Below are 25,216 nucleotides of genomic sequence, written 5' to 3' on the forward strand. Positions count from 1 at the left end.
AACTTTTGTGTACCTGTTTAAAATTCCATCCAGTGTGATGGAAAAATATATACAGCAGCTAAGATTCTAGTTGTTAAAAATCTTTGATTTCTGTTTCCAACTTCAGATATACGATAAACCTAAGTTCAGCCTTAGTAAGTATCAAAGTTCAGGATAGAGTAATAGGGTAGCTCCTATTTAGACCACTGAGTTAGTTTACAAACAGTAGGATCACTGCATTTGCATTTGATCCTGGTGCCATTGGAAGATCATTACTTCAGTTTATCTCTGTGGAGTAGTACTTCATGTACATTTTTTGAAGCTTATAAATATCCAGTAAGTCAACAAAAATATAGGAAATATCAGGGAAGCTGTAACTGTCTAGGGAAAAGCATTTGGCAAACAGAGTTAATTTCTTGGCAAGAAAGCAGGAGCCACACCTAATTAATAATTAAATGCAGCTTCACCATGCAGGATTTGGGAAGAGTCTGAGAAAACTGACTTAAGCTCTGCCTGGATCTTAATGTAGATGTGGTAGCCTTCCCTGTCATTCATTACTATTTTCCTCCTTCCTTCCCAGGAATCTCAGCAAATGCTTGGAAGACTTATTCCAGAAAAACAGATACTTAATGACCAATTAAAACAAGTTCAGCAGAACAGTTTGCACAGTAGGTGTCTTATTTTTAAAGTTGACCTTTTCTTTACTCTTTCTTTTTTTGAGATGGAGTTCACTCTGTCCCCCAGGCTGGAGTGCAGTGGCGCTCCACTGTAACCTCTGCCTCCTGGGTTCAAGATTCTCTTGCCTCAGCCTCCCAAGCAGCTGGGACTACAGGTGCATGCCACCACACCCAGCTAGTTTTTGTATTTTTAGTAGAGATGGGGTTTCACTATATTGGCCAGGCTGGTCTCGAACTCCTGACCCCAGGTGATCCGCCCGCTTTGGTCCCCCAAAGTGCTGGGATTACAGATGTAGGCCACCGTGCCCGGCCTTTTCTTATTTTTTAACCAGCAAGAATTTCCTTAAGTGAAATGAGAACATTACAAAACATTTTCCTCACTGCAAATTAAAGTTTTTCTTATCTTTGCAATGTTTTTCTAAAATAGGAGATTCACTTGTTACACTTAAAAGAGCCTTAGAAGCAAAAGAACTAGCTCGGCAGCAGCTACGAGACCAACTGGATGAAGTGGAGAAAGAAACTAGATCAAAACTACAGGAGATTGATATTTTCAATAATCAGCTGAAGGTAACTCTTCTATGTGTACCTGCATGTATGTCCTACCTTTAATTTTTTTAACTGTCCAAATGATTAGTTGCTATTTAATCACAGGCAGAAAAATTTATTATGCCATTGTGAGACAATCTAAATTGCACTTTTCTCCTTGAAAATATAAAAATTAATTTGGCATCTGTAAATTAGGGCTGAATGAGTGGCCTCAGCATGACATCTATTTTTAACCTGAATCACATTTTGACACATCTCCATTCTTTTGTCTGTTTATAGTCACATCAAGTTGAGTCCAAAAGCTTTATCTTTCTTATGTTCTTTGAATACTACTAAAAGGGATTGTTTTCTTTTTTAAAACTAATAATTTTTCTGCCACTTCTTATCTTCATTGCGCTTAAATGTAGATCTTTATTTTGTTACCTCATTTTTAAATCTTACTGTTTAGTGGAGTAATTGCTTTTGTCTCTTGTGGCAGAAGTGGTGTATGGTTTTGTCACATTTGCACAGTAAAATTGGGAAAATGCCAAAACTCTGAGGAAATGTAAAATGGTTAGATCACAGCCTCTTTCAGATTTGGTATTTGTGATTTAACTTTACAACTGTATCATCTTAAGAATGTTAGTTCTTGGCCGGGCGTGGTGGCTCATGCCTGTAATCCCAGCCCTTTGGGAGGCCGAGGCAGGCGGATCACGAGGTCAGGAGATCGAGACCATCCTGGCTAACACGGTGAAACCCCGTCTCTACTAATCATATAAAAAATTAGCCAGGTGTGGTGGTGGGCGCCTGTAGTCTCAGCTACTTGGGAGGCTGAGGCAGAAGAATGGTGTGAACCCAGGAGGCGGAGCTTGCAGTGAGCCAAGATCACGCCACTGCACTCCAGCCTGGGTGACAGAGCAAGACTCTGTCTCAAAAAAAACAGGAATGTTAATTCTTAAAATCAGAACACAAACGGTTTATTTCTTATAAACAATCATATACTACTTTAGATGTATGTAGATATTAGCGTTTTTGTTATTCTTATAAGAAATTAGATGTTATACTTTTTTCCCCTCCAAATATTTGTTTTCCTTTTCTGACTTAAAATTCTTTTTAGCCAATTCAGCTTTTGACAGTAGGAAGAAGTAAAACTCCTATTCTATAATTCTAAAAACAAAATTAAAAATTAGCATATTTGTAACTTTTATAATAGTTGACCTTTGGATTGAGATTCTAGGCCAAATTGTCTAGACATCTGAGTTTGAGGTATGTGTGCTGTTCTTTCAGAGTATTAGGTAATGATCTTTTCTCAATTGTACAATTCCAGGAAAGTGCTCTTAGGGGAAATATTATTTGAGCCAACTTAGTGTTTTTCTTCACTTTGCTTTCATGCTTACATGGTGTGTGTATGTGTGTACACTATATATGTTCTATATTCATGCATATATGATTATGTGTGGTATGTCAGTATTGGAAGTACAGCTGTAAATTAACCATCTCTAGAATAAGTGCAATTAAAAACAAAACGAAAAAACAAAAAAGAATAAGTTCAGTTAAAGTATGCTCACATTAACTTTCATTGTCACTTGTCTCTTTTATAAGCAAAAAAAAAAAAAAAAAAAGCACTATTGCAAAGCCTGCATTGCTTTTTAATAGTCTCTTGGGATATAAACTGTTAAATATTAAGCTTTCTTCTGAACCCAGGCAGTAGTCCAGATTTGTGCCTTCACATTAAGATTCTTTTTCTAGAAATTTGACTCCCCTAAACAAGGTTCAGGTATTAGAAAATGATACTCTAGTGAGAGGCTTTTGATAAATGTCTAGAAGATTAAATAATTTTGGTGATTGAATTTCTGTTGCCATTACTAAAGAGAACACCCTTAATATGTGGCGAGTCACCCCTACTTTGTTTAATCGACTATGGCTGCTTTCAGTATCACAGAGTTTCTTACATAAAGGCCAATTTTCGCCCCCTTTTCCACTAGCCTTTTTTCCAAATATGCTTATTTTTAAATAAGAATATTTCTTCTTGTTTTTTAATTTTAATTTTGGCTTTCTCTTCTTACCTTTAATTAATATGATGAGTTTAAAAAAATCATAGGTCAGGCCGGGTACGGTGGCATGTGCCTGTAATCCCAGCACTTTGGGAGGCAGGTGGATCACTTGAGCAGGTGGATCATTCGTGACCAGCCTGGGCAAAAGGGTGAAACCCTGTCTCTACAAAAAAAAAAAAAAAAAAAAAAAAAACCACAAAAATTAGTCGGGTATGGTGGCGTGTGCCTGTAGTCCCAGCTACTTGGGAAGCTGAAGTCAGAGAATCACTTGAGTCTGGGAGGTCGGGGCTGCAGTGAGCCATGATTGTGTCACTGCACTCCTGCCTGGGCAACAGAGTGAGACCCTGTCTCAAAAAACAAACAAACAAACAAAACAGTAAACAAATCACAGGTCAGTATAACTATATTGTTTTGTTATTTAACACGCATTTGGAGGACTTAGTGAATATGTTGTGTTATGGTTATTATCTCTAGTATTCCTCTCAAACCTGGTAAAGCCAAAACAAATAATTAAATTGGAGAATCAAAAGATTTATAGAATTTGATTGAGACAACTCAGAGATGGATTTATCATTTAGTCTCTTAAGTGTCACTTGCCCACTTTCTTTGTTGTAGCCACACTGGAAAATGAAATACTTTTTTTCTGACTTTAGAGCATGTGTCCATTAGCAACTATGTTTTCTTGGATGAAGAGATGGGCCAGGAGGAGCCAGTTTCCTGACTCTTGGGGTTTCTTCAGTTCCCCTCTTGATCGGCAGTGCCTTTAGAGCATCCACACAGATGATGCAAAAATTACTTCTGCCTTCCTGGGATGTGTCATTTCACACATCTAACCTGATGATGTGAATTTACTGTATCCTAAACCTTCCTTTCCCTAACGGAAGCCAGCTGGAGAGTACAGAAAAGAAATTAGGGCTTCCTGTTCTTTTGTATTTCATGTTCACGTAGATTGTTCACCTGGAAGAAGGAAATGCAATTCCCTTATTACAGATTAGTACCGTAACACTGGAGGAGTACCTTACAGAGTACAGAATTTTAAAAATAGTTGATCAGGATACTAAATCTATATTAAGTGGCTGGCTCCACAAATGAGGATAACATTTAACAAAAACTGATTCTCACTATTTTGGGTAAATTGCAATAAGTCATTCACCTACTTTGATGCATGCTCAGAGTTATGTCCAGTTTCTTAGGTATAAAGGTAATACAGGGAATAATCGTACCCTGGTTCAGCCCAGATTCTGAGTTATAAGACAGTGATTAGGAAGTATAGGAAGCGTATTTAGTCAAAAAACTAAATACACTTATTCTTTCCTTTTCTTTTAACATACAGTCTGATTTAGTTCTTTCTTCTAGAATGTCTTGCTCAGATTAATTTGTCTTTTGTGGGTTTCTCCCATTTTCTTCAGTTCAGGAAGAATTAACATTCCTCCCTTCCCTACCCAAAATCTGATAAGCAAAGATAGAAATTCTCAAAGCATTAATTAAAGAGGAAAAAGTTACGGGTTAACAGGTATTTGTCTCGTATAGGAAACAACCTATTGAAAACGTAAGGCATACTTATAATTGTGGTCTTCTGTTAAATGGCTCCATATTCAAAGTCGTGGGCCTTTAAGTTTCTACCTAATCCATGGAAATTGAAGGCTCATTTTTTGTTTTCCAAAAAAGGCTGTTTTTCCATGCATTTTAATAGATATTTACCTTTTAGGTGTCATATTTATATATTCAGAAAAAGATCCTAAGATGTAAATATCTTTCTATTTACCACCCAAACCAATAATTACTTGAGAAAGGAAACAGGAATCTTACTGTAGCGAGTAAACTTTGCTTTTGGGTTTTAAATAAGTCTGTAAAAACAGAGAGGGTGGGAGAAGAGGAGAAACGATAGCACCCTGAAATATTGAAGCTCTTATGCTATAAATTCCCCAACTGGCAGCCTTTGTACTTATGCTGTCCTTGCTATGCATGATAAATTTTAGGTTTTTGATTATCAAATGAAATATTTGAACAGTGAATTAACCAGGAATAATTAATTTTATTGTGATTATTGCTAGCATGGATTAGTACATCTTAAAATAGTTTTAATTCAGTGGATAAAATTTATTTACCATTAATTTCTGCTTTTAAAATGTGTTCTATATGTAACAAATACCTTATTAAGAAATCGGTAGTCTTCTCAAACCCACATTCTAGAAAGAACAATTTAAAATTATTATCTATGACTTCTACTTCAGTTTACACAAAAATTAAAACTCCCAACTTTTTTGGAGACTCTGTGTACCAAAAGGGTGGTTGTTTTTCTTACACACAGTGCTTACCTATAGGCATAAAATTATGAGTCAAACAAGTGTTAAATAACATTACTGCCAGGACTTTTTGGACAGTAGCACCTGACTTTACCTTGACCTTGGCGATGTCAGTAGTTATTGTAGCAGTTTTCCTTGGCACTGACAGCCTAATGTTCCATATTTTAATGTCTTAGCTCTAACATGGAGCAGCAGCACAGAGTACAGCTTGTAGTTTTCCTTTAAGAGGTCAAATAAGGAGAATCCAACACCCAACGGAGCTAGATTTTATGTTTCATGTTGAAAAGTTGAGTCCTTGTTGGTTCCTGTCTAGTCAGTGTGTACTGGACAAGTCCTAATGTGAATGGCCGTTTACATTTGAGCATTTCTTTCTTCCAGTCAGTGGCAATGGAGGAGGCAGTGTTGCAGTGCCTGGCAGTTCTCCTGGGCTGCGTCATCCACTTAGACTTCTTTCTAAAGGTCTCCATGCCCTACTCAGGCAATGCACATCTTTCTCAGACTAAGAATGATGAACCATCTCCAGCTCTGTGCTTCAGTTTCCCCTGCGCAGATGAGTGCTCAGTGTCTTAAGATAGCATTTACCATGAAGTACTAAGCCTTCTTTATAAAAGTTAATTATTAGTTATTATTAATCATGGAGTATGATTGATTCTTTCCTATTGATGAGTTGCGTGTGTGTATGGTGGTGTAAACTGAATTACAAGCTGGACAAGGTACTGTATACTGTAGTCTTGTCTTTTTAACAAGCATTTTAGATCATTGAATTTGAGCTTGTCTGCAAAAATGTGAAAGCGCTCGGTTGTTATTTGGGTCATGTGCATGTTTCCGTCATGGGAGACACACTGTGATGAGTATACTATTCCAAATGTGTATAGCATTTTATTTTCTAGCAAAGTTTGAATATTTAAGACTAATTCACAATTATGATTTAATTCCTTAGTATACTTGGGAAATCCAGGCTTCTAAAATTAGACACAAGAGGCTGTTAGAAATATAAATTCTCCCCATAATGCTACCTGTTCTAAAAATTGCTCTTAGAACTGAATCGATGTTGAAATGAGAAGTCCAGTTGTAGTAAATGAGGTTGTTTGCTTAACTAAAGCCTTTATACTCTTGGTTTGTCAGACACTAGCTTTCATGGGAGGCACATTCATTATGAAGGCAGTGAAAGGCAAAATGTTTAGCAACCAGAGGAATAAAGAAAAGAGCTGGAGAAAACTCTAGAACAGAGTGAGAAGTCAGGGAAAAAATGCTTGTGAAGGGAAACAATGAAGGAGAAAGACTCAGAAAGAGGAGGCACAGAGACAGCGAGAGAAATCGTGTGAATTAATATAGCCATGTTGCTTTCTCATAATTAGTAGAATCATGTTTGGTTCTTTCATTTTGTTCAAGCTAAAATCTTATTTTTACCTGTATGATCCTTTGGAAAAGACCTCTTCTGCACAGAAGTAATAAAGTGCTCTGACTCATTCTGTCAGATTCTGCACCATACCAGTAGGCTGCTTGGTTGAGTTTTTTACTTATAGCGTGGGGTTTTTTTCTTTTTAAGGTTGTAAAAATTTAATAAAAGGTAATTTGGGAAAGGGTTAAGAAGAACTCAATCTTTTGAAAAAATACTTTCTTCTCTTAATGGAATATTGCTTTGTGACTGAAGCAGACACTTTGAGGGAAATTCAGATTTTCAGGACAAACTGGAATCAGTTTTCTCTTTCTGGTAATACTTCCCAAAGCCTCATGGCGGAGGGTGTCTAATTACCTTTTCCTATTGCAGAGAGGACAGGAGCTTCTAGCTCTTCTGCCCACCCCCTTCCACACACACACCTTGCTCCAATCTCCCTTAGCACTTGTGACACACTGACTACCATTTTGTGCCGTGGGAAATAGTTTTATTATTTTGTTAAATATTGACTTCAAATTTAAATTTTTGAACATGTTTTCAAACAGTATATCCCATTTCAGAATTTAAATAACCAATCAGGCCAGGTGCGGTGGCTCATCCCTATAATCCTAGCACTTTGGGAGTTCGAGGCAAGTGGATCACTTGAGGTCAGGAGTTTGAGACCAGCCTGGGCAACATGGCAAAATCCCATCTCTACTAAAAATACAAAAATTGGCTGGGTGTGGTGGCACGCACCTGTAATCCCAGCTGCTTGGGAGGCTGAGGCAGGAGAATCACTTGAACTTCATCTCGGCAGAGGTTGCAGAGAGCCGAGATCATGCCACTGCACTCCAGCCTGGGCAACAGAGCAGGACTCCATCTCAGATAAATAAATAAATGAATAACCAATCAGTATATATTTTTCTGTATAGTCCTCTCACTTTTAATGCATCACGAATGAATAAACATAGCCTGATACAGTGACGTGTATCTCAGGAGGCTGAGGTGGGAGGATCACATGAAGCCCAGACGTTCAAGGCTATGATCGTGCCTGTGAATAGCCACTGTACTCCAGCCTGGACAACACAGTGAGACCCTGTCTCTAAATAAATAAATTTTTTAAATGAATGAATAAATTTATAATTTTGTGATAAATGGGCTATGAGTTTACCTTGATTTGGGTATAGTTTCTGTGTTCTGAAATCGTTATTTTTCAAAATTTTCCATACAGGCACAAGTTCTCACCTCATGGGGTTTGTTAACTGGCTTTCTTTAATAGCTCTTGATTTGTTTCACAACCACTTAATTTGAAAAAGTTAATGTATTTTAAAACTCGAAAGGCCTTCTATAAATTTTGATACCATATACTACATATTATCCCTAGGTGAGAAATAATGTTTATTTACAGAAAAGCACTTCCACTTCGGAGTTTTTATGGATGTGATATTATAGATAAACACCTGAAATTTCTGATGCTGGTAGCTACATCATTTTTTAATGAGGTCAATTTAATGTTATTATAAATGTTGTATGTGAGCTAAATAATTTTATCTTGATTTATGGTGTTGAGTTCATGAAATTTAAGTAATTAAGTTATGTTTGTTTTTGTCTCTCATTTCCAAGAGACATCCTGAGGCGAACCAAAAGCAAAATCCTTCAAAAAAGTTAAATATCTAAATCAGCAAATACATGTCCATTAACTGCTAGTCTCCTTTCATAGACCCCTGTTGCTATTTTTTTTCTCTTCATATACATTATGCAAAGTAATGTTTATGAAAAGGAATCCTATATATTGTTCAGGTGCATGCTACTTTATATTTCAAGTAATATTGTTTCACATAATACATGACCAGATGAAGGAGAAACAGTCACAGTTATTAAATCAAGTGATTCTGTGCCTTTTAGCTTAGCAATAGAACAAACATCTTCAGTAAACTTGAGCCACATTTCTCAGGGGAAAAATAGTTGGATTTTCTTGGGTATTCAATTTGTCAAACAGATTGCTTTTGAAATACTTTGGCTCTATGCCATAGGATGTCCAAAGATGTTTTATGGTTCAAATATCTTAGTTCTTTAGGGGAAATAAGAGACTTTTCCCTCTTTGGTCTAGGGAAGAAAATTAAAAGCAAGTTGATTTTCATTTATCTTAACTAATACAAAACAGAATCTTGATATGCCAGTAATTTTTTATTGTGGTTCATGAGCTGGGCTTGATCAAAGACCGGTCCCTTGAGACTAATAAAAGCTGTGAGCTTTCTCCACCAGAAAAATGCCCATATACCCCAAGTCTGCATGCAACATAGTATCCACAGGGCTGAAGCTTATTCATGGAACCTGGTTAAGAAACTCTGTATTTTCATGATTCTGAATAAATTGTGATTTTTAAAAAAAACTTATTTTAATATTTAATATTAATATTTAATATATGTGTGTAGTATATATACTACACATTTTATAGTTTTATTTTTCCTGCATAAGTATTTGTTACATGCAGCTAAAATTTCTTGACTACTTAATAATTTCTTATTTAAGAAAGTACTGTAATTATGTTTTATTGGAAGATAATATCAAATTATTATATACTCTACCTAGTGTAAAACATGTCATACACTTCAATAGAATTCATAAAAGAAAAATCAAAATTCTACAGTCCATACTATATTGCTAGATTAATATCCAGCCAAGAAACATGTTTTTGTAGAGTTACTGGTTTTAGAAAAAAAAAATCACTTAATTTTAGGAAGAACCAAGTGAGATACTGACTTTTGATTCGTGGTAATTTCTTGTTTGTTTTCTTTCTGTTATAATAGCAAAATAACTGTGACAAATTCCATGTGGATTTAATAGAATTTGCAGGGTCATTTAAACCAAGTTGCCTACGAGGAAAAGTTGATACTTTTTCAGTGTGGTGAAATTTTCCTTAGCCATTTCCCCCAATAATTTGCTCATTTCTTAGATATGTAATTTAATGGCACCAGATTTGTTTGTCACTTTGAATTTTTTTTTTTCTGAAAGAGTTAAAAGGATACTTCTTAATAACTGTAACTATACTTGAGTCTCTTTAATAGTATGGAAAAGAATGAGAGAATAGTGTAGCCATCTGCTCCCCTATGTGAAAGGACTGGGTGTTCTACAAGGACTTTGTTGTGGCAAAGGAAGGAGAGTCATTTACTCATTTTTTTAAGAGTTTATTTCTTCATTCTATAGATTGCCTTCTCAGAAGTTCAACTTTTTAAAAAGCTTATCAACTTAGAAATCATCCATGTTCTGCTTATTTTGATTCATGCCATAGTAAACTCTTTAAGTCCAAGAAAAGAGAAGACCCAGAATGCCTGCCTCTGGGCAGCATGTTGATTTCCTTAAAACTGTGTATCTCAGCAGTGTTTGACTTGGATGAAGGAAATGATAGAAAAAACTTTGCCATCTTGAAATCTGGATCATAAGGTGCCAGAGCCCTCTGTTAGCTTATTTGTCATCTTTTATTTTATGGTTCCTGCAAGCTCCATTCCTTGGAGGTACTTGAAACTGCAGCTTTCATAATCAGTTCCTAAGATCGGTTCAAATGCTGCTATACTCAAAAACAAGTGTGTTTAAAAATTTAAGTATCTTTTTTCATGTATTTGATACATTTAAAAATTATTTTTGAAACTGTGTCATAGGTAGGTTTTTTTTCTGTAGATTCTTCAAAATCACTTTTTGTTACAAGCTTTTCAATTTTATAGTCTCTCCTAATGTATTACTAGCTTTACTTACATCTGGTAATCAATGATCTATAAATCCATATCCAGTTACAAGAGCCTAGTATAGAAAGGAAATGTGCAGTGTAATTCTTGGGGAAAAATGAAAAATCTTCATTTGTGCCTATGGCTTATCTATTATAGTATGTTGATACATCGTGGCCAGTGTCCATTCTGGTTGTGCAGTACCTGTTGTTGAATATTTTGAATATCACTCATAAATACATTTTTTCCTGGATGAAATAAGGACTTTTCTTTATTTAATATATAATCAGATTCCTGAACATCAAGCTGAAATGTTATTTCTCTTCGTCATTTCTTACTCCTTTGTATTTAATTTCAGCTCAGGGTTATTTTGCTTACGCATTTTTCACTTATTCTTGCAGTTAAGAATAAAATTCTAAATAAAACAGACACTGAAATAAATACTCATGTGATGAACAATGTCTAAGATTTAACAGATCCCAAAACTAGAAGAACACCTAAAGATCATCTATTCTGATTCATCTGCCAGCTCATGTCAGGGACCTGAGATTAGAATCCTGGTTTCTTGATTCCCAGTTCTGTACCTTTTTCATTTTTTTTATTTTTTTTTGAGACCGAGTCTTGCTTATCTCGGCTCACTGCAAGCTCCGCCTCCTGGGTTCCCGCCATTCTCCTGCCTCAGCCTCCCGAGTAGCTGGGACTACAGGCGCCCGCCCCCATGCCCGGCTAATTTTTTGTATTTTTAGTAGAAACAGGGTTTCTCCGTGTTAGCCAGGGTGGCGTACCTTTTAAGTATAGTCTTTCTCTGTAAATTATTTTTTCTGAACCTATTTAAGAATTTGATGGTATTGAAAATGAAATTTTCATTAATATTATTACTGATTATTTATTCTTGAGTCCAGGTTACTATGAAAACCAATACTGCTGATTTTTTAACACATTAAAATTAAGTTTTACCTCCCTTGGTATGGCAGTGAGAAAGATGATGAAAAATGGACTTCTTTCTCCCTAGGGTTGATTTTCTGATCTCAGCACTTTAAACAGTCAGTGTGAGGCTTCATCATTGCTTTCCAGTCTTAGCTTTCTTTTCCTCTTCCCTCTGTTCCACATGTCAGGTCTGCTGCCATAGGGAACAGTCCAATTTGCGCCTTACAAAGGTACCTTTTCCTGCTGTGTCCTGCTTGGATGTTCCCAGTGTCATCTGCTAGGTTCCCCACTGAAGCCCCTTCTTCCTTTCTTTTCCCTCCTTCCCCCTTCCTTCCTTTCCTTTTTTCCTCCTTCCCTTCTTCTCCATTTTCCCCTTCCCCTTTTCCTCCAGTACCTTCCTCTTCCTAAGTACCTCCCCCCAGACCCCTAATCTCCAGTTAAACTTTTTCTTTTATCTCATTGTTCTCTTTTAAAGCCTCTCAGCGTCACTTACAGTTTATAAAACATTTGTGTATGCATTTTAACTTTAACCTTAGCAAAATTAGTAGGAAAAGGTTAGCCTAACCCTTAGGATTTTTTTCCAATAACAAGTGTATTTTAATACTGACTTTCTACGACAAACCGTCTATCTTTGTTGTTCAATCTCTAAATGAATCTAAAGGTAGGAATTTTAGGGCCTGGAAGAAACCCGCCCATCTAGTCTTGCCAGTGAGAAAGGTGATAGAAGACAGGGCAAATCTTAGTCCTTAACTCTCCACATAGAGATCCCTGGGCCATGTACTGGGAGGACCAGCCCTGGTTAGATCAAGAAATCAACTGGAAAGATACCTTGGCTCTACTGGGCACTTTGACTCATCTGATTTATTGTTGGCCCATGTAAGACGAGTTTCAGTGACTCAGTCTATTGGTGACCATTTGATTTCTGTGGAATCAGGGAGTTTCTTTCTCAGCAGACGTTTCCTTGTTCTTCATATTTTCAGGTGTCTAAACCTGTGACTCAAGTACTTTAAATATCATAGAATGCATTTTATTTTCAGTAGCCTGCTAAGGAAATTACTGCTATTCCTGCAGCTAGTAGTATCAAGTGAGGAAATTGGATCCAAGGTAGTCATCATCAAATTATAGCTTTTTACTTTCAACCTGATTGCTGGTTTAGTTTGGAGCAGTTAGCAACTTGAAGGATACATTTAGGAAGAAAAGATGCTCTGGAAGAGGTGTAATTTGAAGAAAAATAGACCCTGGGGGGAAGAATTGAGGTCAAAGAATTGAGGAGCAAAGAGATGTCCATTTGTTCTAAGGCAGCTTAGTGAAAGGTGGAGGTGAGGTTTGAATGGAGGTAGTCAGTGAAGAAGAGGCATCTGTATTTTCAAAGCCAGTAAAGGTTGGTGTTGATTGATAATCAAAAGAAGCTTAAGTTTTATTCATGATCATCGTCATATCTTGGAACTGGTTATGTTCCATTATGATTGCTGAGCCTTTAGCAGCAGAGCTCACCTCCTGCCCTTCGCTAGCAGGTTTCTTCTAGAGCAGATCATGGAAAATGGTGTAATGTGTATGGCTCATTAGAATGTAATCTTAAGTGGCCTTTGGAAATCAGTCACGTCAAAATGTGGTGTGATTCTAGCTTTCCAAGTTGACTTTTTCCAACTCTGAAACATTATCTCCTAAGTGTCCTAGGCTTCCCACTATGAAATGTTGCATGCTGATAAATAGTTGATGTACCTGTCACTCATGTCGCTACATGAACTGTTTCTCGGTTAATTATAGGAACTAAGAGAAATACACAATAAGCAACAACTCCAGAAGCAAAAGTCCATGGAGGCTGAACGACTGAAACAGAAAGAACAAGAGCGAAAGATCATAGAATTAGAAAAACAAAAAGAAGAAGCCCAAAGGTGAGTCTTCTTTGGATTGTGGACTCATCTGGAAGGAACTTTGAGGATTTACTATTCTTTGCCTGGCTTCTCCAAGTAGTTACTGCAACCAGAAAGAGCCTTCAGTCTTTAGTGTGCGTGTGAAGTGTGAGTGCAAACCCAAACAAGTGTATGTATGAATCTTTGCATATATCAGTACCCTCTGAAGTTTTTGGTTAGTTCCCAGAGCTCTCTCAAGCTACTACTATGTAGATAAATGGAATTATACAAGGAAATTGGGACACTTGGTGTGCTCATTTGCATGCTAATGGCCAGTTCACAGCCTTTTACTAACAGCTAACGGGGGTTGAAATGCCTGGTTTAAAATCCAAGCCACTGAGCTAGCGCCCCACACAGGGCTTCTCCAGCAGGGTCAGGGTGGGCCCCTTCTTCTGTTTTTCAACTGCAAATTAAACTTTAGTACAAAAGGGGGAAATTTGCCACTGCTGCTTAGTGCATAGGATACAGACATGTTTTTATCTGTTTTAGTTTGAAGATTTGTGTTTGTGATATTTTTATTTTTACTTATAACTTACTGTAGTAAATTGTAGAAATTTGTGTCTGATTTTGTTACTGGGTATTTGCCTTTTAAATGTCAGTTAATTTTAGACTCCGCAAAACAAAAATGACCAAATGTCCCAATGACAGCCTGTAAATTATAAAAGTTGGTAATTGAAATTAGATTAAGGCCAGGCACGGTGGCTTACGCCTGTAATCCCAGCACTTTGGGAGGCCGAGGTGGGCGGATCACGAGGTCAAGATATTAGGACCATCCTGGCCAACCTGGTGAAACCCTATTTCTATTAAAAATGCAAAAAATTAGCTGGGTACGGTGGCACGCGCCTGTAGTCCCAGCTACTTGGGAGGCTGAGGCAGGAGGATCACTTGAACTCAGGAGGCGGAGGTTGCAGTGAGCTGAGATCATGCCACTGCACTCCAGCCTGGCAACAGAGCAAGACTCTGTCTCAAGAAATTAGATTAAAAAGACGAAGAAATGGATACTTGAGGCAAGTCGTTGACTTCAGTGGGCTGAGTTCAGTTAACCTGCCGAGAGCTGTGCATACTTTCTTATGGGTATATAGAGTCTTCTGTTTGTTTTTCAGTGCCAGTGGGGAGGTATCTGGGGTCCCAAACCAATTTACAGGATTGTTTTATGGTTTTCTTGGGGGTCAGACTAAGAATCTCCTCCTTGGATGTACTGATTAACTCCATCCTTTTCTTACCTCTAGAGTTTATAAAATGCTTTTATTATTCACACTATACCACACTGAACTGTTAAATTCCTACAGTGTAGAAATAAACATAAAATACAGAAAAATACATAAAATAGCATAATACAGAAAATAGCATAAAAATATAATATGGAATATGTATTCCAATTATATAGATAAAAACTGCAAATTAACGTCAGAAATTAGATGGTTATACACTATATATGGTGACCTTTATTGGTAGAAAATATAAAGTAATTCTTTTTTTTTTTTTTTTTTAATTTTTTATTTTTTGAGACGGAGTCTCGCTCTGTCACCCAGGCTGGAGTGTAGTGGCACGATCTCGGCTCACTGCAACCTCCGCCTCCCAGGTTCAACCGACTCTCCTGCCTCAGCCTCCCAAGTAGCTGGGACTACAGGTGTGCGCTACCACGCCCAGCTCATTTTTATATTATTAGTAGAGATGGGGTTTCACCATGTTGGTCTAGAACTCCTGGCTGGTCTAGAACTCCTGACCTCATGATCTGCCCTCCTCAGCCTCCCAAAGTGCTGGGATTACAGGCATGAGCCACCGTGCCTGGCCACTGTTTTTATTATGGTTTTTTTGTTGTCATGAATAACAATATCCTTACCCCTCCAAAAAATGTTTTTATACTTTCTTAAAAGACATTTTAAAAATTGTAAATAAAATGTTTAAGATTTAAGTTTAAAGACTTCTGCATTAATATTTCACATTCATACAGAGTAGAAATAAATGTAATTTTTTGACAATGGAGAATAAAAGTATAATTTGTTTCAATTATGTTCCCATGGCAGATTCCTAATTCTAGCCGATGACCTGTGTGCGTTAGCCATGTCACAGGATGGCAGTTCAGGGTGGAGACTCTGGGACCAGGCTGCCTGGGATTGAAGCCCATGCATATATGGCTGTGTGACATGGACAAGTCATCTAATATCTCTGCCCCAGCTCCCTCATTTGTAAAATGGTAGTAATACTAGGGCTACCAACCTGATTCGCAGTTTAAAGGAGTTAATATATGGGGAGCTAGTTATTATTTTATCATTTGTTATTACATATTAGTTTCATTTAAAGTATTTTCTGACTTTATAAAGTATTATGGATTGAGAAAAATCATTCTCAGTCTTTTACTGTGGGTTTCAGGTTGAGGCCATCAAAAATTTCAAGGCCTAGATTTAATTACAATTATCTATTTGTGGTAGCTACTTTGAAAAACAAAATCCAAGTAGTTGAAGTCAATAAAACAATCCCTTGCTTTCAACTTCAGGTTTGGGGAGCAACGTGTGTGCATGTAAATGTGTTGTTCTCTTTGCTGGGGGGAAATTTTTACAGTGTTGGGTGTATTTTATTTTTATAGAAATTATGTTCTCTGTTGGCTTTGTTTGTTTTGTCAGTTTAATACCAGCTTTATTATTAAGAAGTATTTTTCTTATTCTTGTAACCACTTTGTAAAATACATCAGAAATTTTCTGTGTTTTCCTAAATCATGTGATTTCTTCTCACTCAGAACTGGAGCCCTGATTCAGTTGCCCCATCTGAAGAACAATGTTCCCTTGATGTTCCCATCCCATTTACTGGATGGAGCTTTTTTTGTGAAAAGAGGCAACAGTAGTGTTAACTTAGAGTTGCTTTCTTGCTGTAATCAAGCGTGTTTGTTGGCAGACGAGCTCAGGAAAGGGACAAGCAGTGGCTGGAGCATGTGCAGCAGGAGGACGAGCATCAGCGACCAAGAAAACTCCACGAAGAGGAAAAATTGAAAAGGGAGGAGAGTGTCAAAAAGAAGGATGGCGAGGAAAAAGGCAAACAGGAAGCACAAGACAAGCTGGGTCGGCTTTTCCATCAACACCAAGAACCAGCTAAGCCAGCTGTCCAGGCACCCTGGTCCACTGCAGGTATTAGAAGCCAAAAATAATTCTAGAAAATAAGTCATCTTCTCTCCCAGATCCTCCTGAAAAATGCCCATATCTCATCAGGACCCGTCTTGCCTACATTAACAGATGAGAACGTCAGTCTCTTATTTTGAGCATGGCCAGCTCTTCTTTCCCCAGGGTCATTTGAGATCTGTGTAATTCTCCCACCGCCGTGCCAGCCTCTGGCCCACATCACACTGACATCCACACGAGTCCTCTACGGAGTTCACAAGTGCCGTGAAGTTCCACTGGTCTTATATGCTGCAAAAGAACCTGCTGTTTCTCTGGTTTGTTATTTCCCTCCCTGGAATTTCTGAGCTGTTTCTGCAACAGAAAGTGGCACCTTTTGCCCCTGCCTCCACTGATGGGGCATTCGCTGTCTTTGGTCTGCATTGCATAAAACTGCTTTTACTTTTTGAAAAATGGCAGCGTTTTACCCTTTGAACATAATTTGCCTTTTCTTTACTTCTCCTTTCTTTCTTCTCTTTTCTTTTCTTTTTTCTTTGAGACAGAGTCTCACTCTGTCGTCTAGGCTAGAGTGCAGTGGCACACTTATAGTTCACTGCAGCTTCAAACTCTTGGGTTCAAGCCGTCCTCCTGTCTTAGCTTCCCAAGGAGCTGGGACTATAGGCGTGCACCACCATGCCCAGCTAATTTTTTTTTTTTGTAGCGATGGGGGTCTCACTTTGTTGTCCAGGTTGGTCTTGTACTCCTGGCCTCAGGCGATCCTCCCACCTTTGCCTTTCAGAGTACTGAAATTACAAGCATGAGCCACCATGCCTGGCCTAATTTGCCTTTTTTTAAAAAAAGGGATAAATGAAAGATTGAACAAAAAGATAAATGAAAGACTGATCTAATTGGAATAGCTAGAAAAAGCTATCCTTTATAATATCTGATGTGAGGTAGAATGTATTTAAGATTCTTGTGTGGTTGTGTGATTGTACATTTTGCAAATAATGCTCAGTGGAAGCAAGTCATTGCTTTTTCTTTGTATGGTAAATTATACCAGTTTTGCTTGGTCATCCATGTGCTTTTTTAGTGCTGCAGTATACAGAAAGAAAAGAAAGAAAAAACACTTTCAGGCTATTCTGTAAAGGTTTACTGGTCCCCAGCTGCATAGTGGGCAGAGATGGGCATGAGGTATGGAGTTGCATTAGGCACCTACCTGCCTTCAGATGCATGCAGTCCAGGGGAAAGACTGGCAGGTCATCAGACCTACAGAGTAGCAACCATGTCATAGGAGGGGCAAATTAATTTTTTGATAGTTTTTTTTTCATCTGAAAATAATTTCACCATTGATCTTAGGAAGTTAAAGTTCTTCATGCATCCTCCTAGTATAAAATGAGGATTTATTTTTCCCCTTCAGTCAGTAGGAAATCTTGCATGTCATACAGTTCAAAATCATGTGGAGATAATACTTCCCCCTCGTTGCTTTTCAGATAAGATAGGTATATGTCAAAATACTTGTAGCTCTTGAGTAAAAATGCCCAAAGGTCTGTTACTAGTTTTTGCTAACCAGAATCCAAAATATCCTCTGCTCATGTGCATTTTTTAACATTTTATTTCATTTAAAATCTTAATTATTTTCATCTAGGTTTCATCCTTAGGCTAATTATTTCCCAAAGAAATGTAGAGGAAGAGTTTCTTCATCGGAGATTATCAGTATAACCGAAATCAGCACTTAGTTTTTATATGACCAGGTTAAAGAGCCTAAAACATCTGCATTTTCATGTTTCAGTATGGAAACTGCTGCCTCTGTTCCCTCCCAAACAAGTTGACTCCTTGGCTGATTCAGACTTTGGGTCATATCCTAACTGCTACATTGTACTCAACACACTGGTTAGGGAGGGGGGGGGTATTGATGCTTTACAGATCTGCACTGCTGGAGCCCAAGCCAAGAGGCAGAGACAAGGGACCTTTAGGCAGCCTCGCCGCACCCAGGCTTGGAGTGACCTTTGTTTAGAGAGAGTCACTAATGAACTCTCTGATGGGTTTGAGTTGCTGACGTCAGATTTGGCTGTGCTTTGGCATTCAGTATGTGTTTCAGAAATTCCTTGAATGGAGGGAAATAGTTCAGAGGTTAAGATAGGCAATAGAGGAGAGGTTAGTTGTTTGGCTTGTTGTCATACATTTGTGTTCTCTGTAATTATTTATTTTTGTCCCCCCCACCTTTTTTTGTAAACAGAAAAAGGTCCACTTACCATTTCTGCACAGGAAAATGTAAAAGTGGTGTATTACCGGGCACTGTACCCCTTTGAATCCAGAAGCCATGATGAAATCACTATCCAGCCAGGAGACATAGTCATGGTAAGAAAGACTCCAGTGAGAGGGTCATTTCTGTTGAAGATTAGCCTCTGTCCTCTTTTCTTCACTTTATTCAACAATTGTGAGATTGTCAGTGAGTATGAAACCCAATAATCCAGCATCTAGATTTTTAAAGTATAAGCTCAATCTTCTTTCTTTTCTATTAAAATGAAAGATGGCATTTAAAAAAATGTATCCTAACATCATTTTAAAATTGAGTTGATAAAGACAGTGTGTTCTTATTTTTAAATCTATAAATGTCTGATAATTTCAGAGTTTAGATTACTACTTATATACTATGAGTATACATATATATGTAATACATATATTTTATATATGATGTATAGACAATATATATACTAGTGTGCGTGTGTATATATATGTGTATGTATAATATATACTAGTGTGCATGTGTGTATATATATGTACACATATATATATACACACACACTAGGATCCTCCAAGGTGGGAGGAGGCCAGGAGTCTTTAAGAAATAGTTATAAGTGCAAAACACTCTATCATCATTCTCAATTGCAATAACTTTTGTATCTTTGCATCGAAGCATCTTTTTTCCCTTTAATTATGTGAACTTTTAATTATGTAAAAAGAGTAATGAATTATACAGTTAATCTGCTTTCCTACTTTGTAACAGAAAATAGTTTTGAATTTTGCTTTGTTATTGTTTCTTTCCTTTAACTAATAATAATTTTGTGATGTGACTAAAACTATAGGAACCAGTTTAAGAAAGAAAATCAGACATGGTTGATCTAAATCATTTTCTAGTAGAAAATAGTAGTTCCTTGTTCTAGTTACTCTCTTTAGAGTCTTAGAAGTAGTCAACTCTGCATTACTCTTAGCATTTTTTTTTTTAAAGATAATTTAGATTTTTTTTTTTGTGATTGACACAAGTTCTCGCTCTGTTGCCCAGGCTGGAGTGCAGTGGCGCGATATTGGCTCACTGCAACCTCTGCCTCCCTGCAACCTCTGCCTCCCGGGCTCAAGCAAAGCGATTCTCCCACCTCATCCTCCCAACTAGCTGGAACCACAGGCGTACACCACCATGCCCAGCTAATTTCTGTAATTTTTATAGAGATAGGGTTTCTCCGTGTTGCCCAGGCTGGTCTTGAGTTGCCTGGGCTCAAACGATCCTCCCACGCCAGCCTCCCAAAGTGCTGAAATTACAGGCATGAGCCACCATGCCTGGCCTAGAATTTGTAAAGAACTGTGAAAGTTAACAATTCAAACAAATATGTTTCTTGCCCAAGGACTGTATGTCTTTGAAGTATAAAGGGTGGTGTACAGGTGATTATACTATTACTCATGCATTCATCTTGCCGTATACACATCATATCTGTGAATCTTTAATAGGCTAAAATACCTAGAAATAACAATATGTTTGGCACTTAGAGAAATCAATTCCTGTGTCCCCTTTTTTCCTAATAGCTGCTTTCTCTGTAATTACCATGGGCTACAAGAAGCAAGGCCAAAGATCCCAAATTATTTTTTATTTTTTTTGAGACAGGGTCTCTGTCACCTAGGCTGGAGTGCAGTGGCATGATCTTGGCTCACTGCAGCCTCCACCTCCCAGGCTCAAGTGATCCTCCTGCCTCAGCCTCCTGAGTTGCTCAGAGGCGTGTGCCACCACACCCAGCTAATTTTTATTTTTTTATTTTTTGTAGAGACAGAGTCTCCCTATGTTGCCCAGGCTCCAGATCTTTAAAAGTTAGAATCACCTTAACAGTAGCAAAAACCTCTTCAAATATACTCCATGGCTTCATTCAGCACACAGTTATTGACTGAAACATGCTGGGTGCCAGCCTTCCTCATCCTTTACAGAAAGAACTGTTGGTTTGGGCACGCCACTCTGTACACACAACTGGTAACTTGAGCCAGCGGGGTGTGTTTGTCAGCTTTCCTCTGACTTCACCACCTGCTGTTTCCTACACGTGGTTTCTAATAGCCTGAAGCTACTTTACTCATACTGCCTCAAATTTGAAGTAGTGTATCCTGTAAAGCAGATTAATTGTAAAATATGTAAACACCATGTAATAGGAATCTAAAACTTCTGAAAATACAATGTCACGTCAGTGAGGACCTCATTGCAATTTTTTTTAATGTTAAACAAACCAGCCTAATATTTTTGAAACTGGATTTTGTTGCAACACAAGGTACAGAGAAGCAGCTTGCTCTCATCCTAAAGTAAGGGAATGTTATGAAATGTGATGATGAGGAAATGTTGCAGGTGATCTGTATCTTAATGAGAAAGTGTTGCTCTTTTTTCGGGAACATATTTGGGCTTCACCTGTAATCCTAGGCCTGTCGAAACCTTTTCCTCGAATTGGCTAGTTAACCACCAACTTGATGAGATGCATAGAGTTTAGATATGCTGTAAGAATAAAGCATGTCATTAAACATATATTTTGCCTTGCTTTCAAACCTTTGCTTTCCTGGTGGAGGTTAAAGGGGAATGGGTAAGTGTTGCCTAACTGTCAGGAAGTCTGCATCTTATTCAATGTTTTGTCCTTTTAAGTCACTTGAATTCTGTGTAAGTACACGTATCTCTGGGTGGTGTTGTGGCAGTAAAAATGTGTTTGAGTCTGTGTAGTAGGTTGTGCTTTTAAAAAAAAAAAAAGTAAGTCGTAAGTCTTCTCAGTTTGTGTACTGGGTTTCTTTTTGTTAGATTCCTTTTAAGGACTAACTTGAGTGCTCTGTGTTTGGCAAGGGATTAGGTCAAGTCTCCATCTCAGGCCATAGACAAAAAGGAGTTCCAAGTAGATTAAACATAAAAGATAAAATTCTGGGAAAAAAAATTTTTTAAGGAGACTATTGGAATAATTTTCTGGCTAAGAAAGGCCTTTTTAAGTATAAAAACCAGAAGTCGTAAGAGGCAAAAATGGACAGTCGACAATATGCAAAAATTAAAATGTCTGTGTTTCAAAATATATGAGACCAAGGGTTACATAAAGGGTTACCCCTGTTACATAAAGATTCCAAACAGTTCACTTTCAAAGACACCCACAAGCCTTAAACAATTGGCAGAGGGTGGGAAGGGACATTCACAGATGAAGTAAAAAGTCAGTTATTTAAAAAATACATGAAAAGATGCTTAACTTCTTGGGTGATCAGAAAAATGCAAGTTATAAAACAAAATAGCATTGTTCCTCTGTCAAATGAGCAAGTTTAAAAGTCTGGTAATATCCAGCTTTGTCAAGAATATAGGACAGTGGATATAATATACATTGTTAGCATGGTTGTATAAATTGGTTAAGCGATTTGGAAGGCAATTTGGCAGTGCCTGTTTGGATTTAAAATTCTCGTTGCCTCTGCCCCAGAAAAAGGAGAAATTTTCTCCTTCCTCTCATTCTTCTCCTTCCTCTTTTGAGCACATGCACAAATATGTGTGTACATGGATGTTCACTGCAGTGGTGTTGGTAAAAGCAAACAAACAGCCCAATGTCCATCAGTAAAGGGATGGCTTAAATAAATTATGATATAGCTAAAAAATACAATGAAGATTAAAACTTATATAGATCACATATACACATAAGGTTTCCATCAAAAAAGCAGAAGAATATGTGCATAATTGCATTTTGGTTAGAAATAAAACTATATATGTATTCATGTGTTTATGTATAGTTGACAGTTTTGAAATATATATATCAAACTGTTAACAGTGGTTACCACTGGGCAGTAAAGAAGGGGCTTTCATGTTGAATTTTATAGACTTCTATGTTATTTTCATTTTTATAACTGTATCTAATTTGTAATTTTTAATAAAACACTAAAAATAAATTCAAAGACAAGTATATTAAAGAATATCTACTCAGGACTGTAATAGTGTTTATTATATGTCAGACCTCCCAAATATGTAATGAAATGTAGAATGTACTACTACGCATAATTCGTTGGCTTGCGGAAGGGACAGCAGTGTTTCGATTTTGTACTACAAAATGCATTGTGATACTCCAGGTGCCATTCAGCTGTTATCTTTGTGAGGATAACAGTCAATGCAAAAATATAGGTATTGACATCTAATAGCAACAGGTTTGTATTTTTTTAATTTCATGAATTTTGCAGTTAACAAATGATGAGCATGAAACATGTAGTACAACATTACTGTCAGTCTCTCTAGGTTGAAAAATCCGGAGTTCACTTATACTTTTGTGGGTACAGTCATCAGATTATCAGATTCCTCAAACGTCTTTGGGGCATAGCTTACTATAATATGTTCGATTTTTAGAAGTCTAACAATGTGACAGTGTTTCCTTTTTTAATGTAGGCAGTCTTAGCCTTAAAAATATTTTGCTTTTAGAAAAACTTAGCCCGGTTTTATCCAAAACTATAATTTTTCATGGTTAACAAAAATTTAATGTGATACCTTGTATATAGCACTGTTCTCAGTGCTGTTGATAATAGAAAATTATCGTCTGCCATTCATATGTTTAAAATCTTTTTAGAAAAATCTAGAGAAACACATGAAAAGGCCACATGTGATGAAGTTCTCAATAAATATTCACAAACTCTGCTAGGAATTTAAAAGAGGAGAGGAATCAGTGTAAAGCGATGTGCTCAGGGAAGACTGAATGCTTTCCAATTGAGTTTGACCTTGATGGCTAAGGCTTAGATGCTTAGAAAATACATGGCCTCTCTTGATCTGGAAGTCCCACTACTTGGAGGGTGAATTAAATCAAATTTGACATCCATAACATATTAGTAGAACATAAGAAATGAGAAGACCTATGCTTACTGCTGTTTTGTTGAAGTTTATCTTGAGAACACAGGCTGTGTCTAAATCAGTACAGTCTTTTGGCTTTCATGGGCCACATAGCAAGAATTGTTTTAGGCTGCACATAAAATACACTAACACTAACAATAGCTGATGAACTTCAAAAAAAAGCTTGCAAAAAAATCTCATAATGTTTTAAGAAAGTTTACGAATTTGTGTTGGGCCGCATTAAAAGCTATCCTGGGCCACATGCAGCCCGTGGGCTGCGGGTTGGACAAGCTTGGTTTAAATGCTTATCCTTGGACTGGTACAGGCCTGAATGCATCCAGATTGCTGAGGGAGCTTCCAAAAAATAACCATGCCAGGGCTCATCCCCAGAGATCCTGAGAACTCTACTGCATATACAGCCTTCAAAAGTCTGACCAGGTGGTTCTGTTAGGGACTCAATTTCAGGAACCACTGATCTAACCTAATCTCTTTTTCATGTCAGGATTAATCCTAAATCATTTCTAGAAAATATCCTCTTAAAAATATCCAAAGAAGAATGGACTTCTTTAGTAGTTATCAGTCATTAGCCAGTCAGTTTATTCTGGAAATTGTTTGTCTTAGTGTTACTCTTGTAACAATTTTTAACTCATTCTTTTCCTTTTCTTCTCCTGACAGATATTTTTTTAAATGTAGCCAACAATACCTTTTTCCTTTACCTTCCATAGATTTCCATAGATTAAACATCAGAAAGCAGCTCATTTAGTAACAACTGGCCGTAATATCGCTGCAGTTTTGAGGGACCAGTATACACATGATTACAGGGTTGGCTCAAATCTGGTCCAATCACTGCCTGTTTTATAATAAAGTTTTATTGGAACACAGCCAGGCTCCTTCATTCACATATTGTGTGCTACAGTGGCGGATTTGAGTAGTTGCAACAGAGGCAAAATTTGCCAACCTCCAGGTTGGAGCTTTCGAAAGAGTTTTTTTGTTTATTTTTTGTTTTTGAGATGGAGTCTTGCTCTGTCGCCCAGGCTGGAGTGCAGTGGCGCGATCTCGGCTCCCTGCAAGCTCTGCCTCCCAGGTTCACGCCATTCTCCTGCCTCAGCCTCCCGAGTAGCTGCGACTACAGGCACCCGCCACTATGCCTGGCTAATTTTTTTTTTCTTCTTTTTTTGTATTTTTAGTAGAGACGGAGTTTCACCGTGTTAGCCAGGATGGTCTCAATCTCCTGACCTCAGAAAGAGTTTTAAGGCCGGGTGCGGTGGCTCACGCCTGTAATCCCAGCACTTTGGGACGCCGACGTGGGCGGATCACAAGGTCAGACAGAGCGAGACTCCTTCCAAAAAACAAAGACTTTTAATATCCTCATCTAGGAATTTGGGGAGAAACCTTATATTTCAAAACCGTCAAATCCATGGAAAATGTTTTGCTACCTGCGCTCCTCAACACATCCCATGCAGCCACTGTCAGCTGGTCTGAATACACAGGCTAAACCTGTTTGCTACACTTGTTTATCATGTTCTGTGAGGGAAAAAGGAATTTCTGCTTACCCTCTTTGTGACAAGGTCAGAGAT

At 37.6% G+C, this 25,216-nt stretch overlaps 1 protein-coding gene across 6 annotated transcripts in view; it reads left to right on the top strand.

Annotated features, from left to right (window-relative positions):
• ITSN1 (intersectin 1) overlaps positions 1 to 25,216 on the top strand; it is a 248,908-nt gene that overhangs the window by 137,635 nt on the left and 86,057 nt on the right. For all 6 annotated transcript variants that reach the window (XR_008517295.2, XM_024239271.3, XM_024239273.3 and 3 more), the window contains exons 15-19: positions 560 to 647; positions 1,084 to 1,223; positions 13,336 to 13,463; positions 16,374 to 16,603; positions 18,807 to 18,928. Coding sequence is in view for 5 of the 6 variants with exons in the window: in XM_024239271.3 (XP_024095039.1) it covers positions 560 to 647; positions 1,084 to 1,223; positions 13,336 to 13,463; positions 16,374 to 16,603; positions 18,807 to 18,928 (708 nt within the window). In the remaining variant the exon portion in view is untranslated. The remainder of the gene's footprint in view (positions 1 to 559; positions 648 to 1,083; positions 1,224 to 13,335; positions 13,464 to 16,373; positions 16,604 to 18,806; positions 18,929 to 25,216) is intronic.

Source organism: Pongo abelii, chromosome 22 (assembly GCF_028885655.2).
Source record: "Pongo abelii isolate AG06213 chromosome 22, NHGRI_mPonAbe1-v2.0_pri, whole genome shotgun sequence".
In the NCBI taxonomy this organism is placed as follows: Eukaryota; Metazoa; Chordata; class Mammalia; order Primates; family Hominidae; genus Pongo; species Pongo abelii.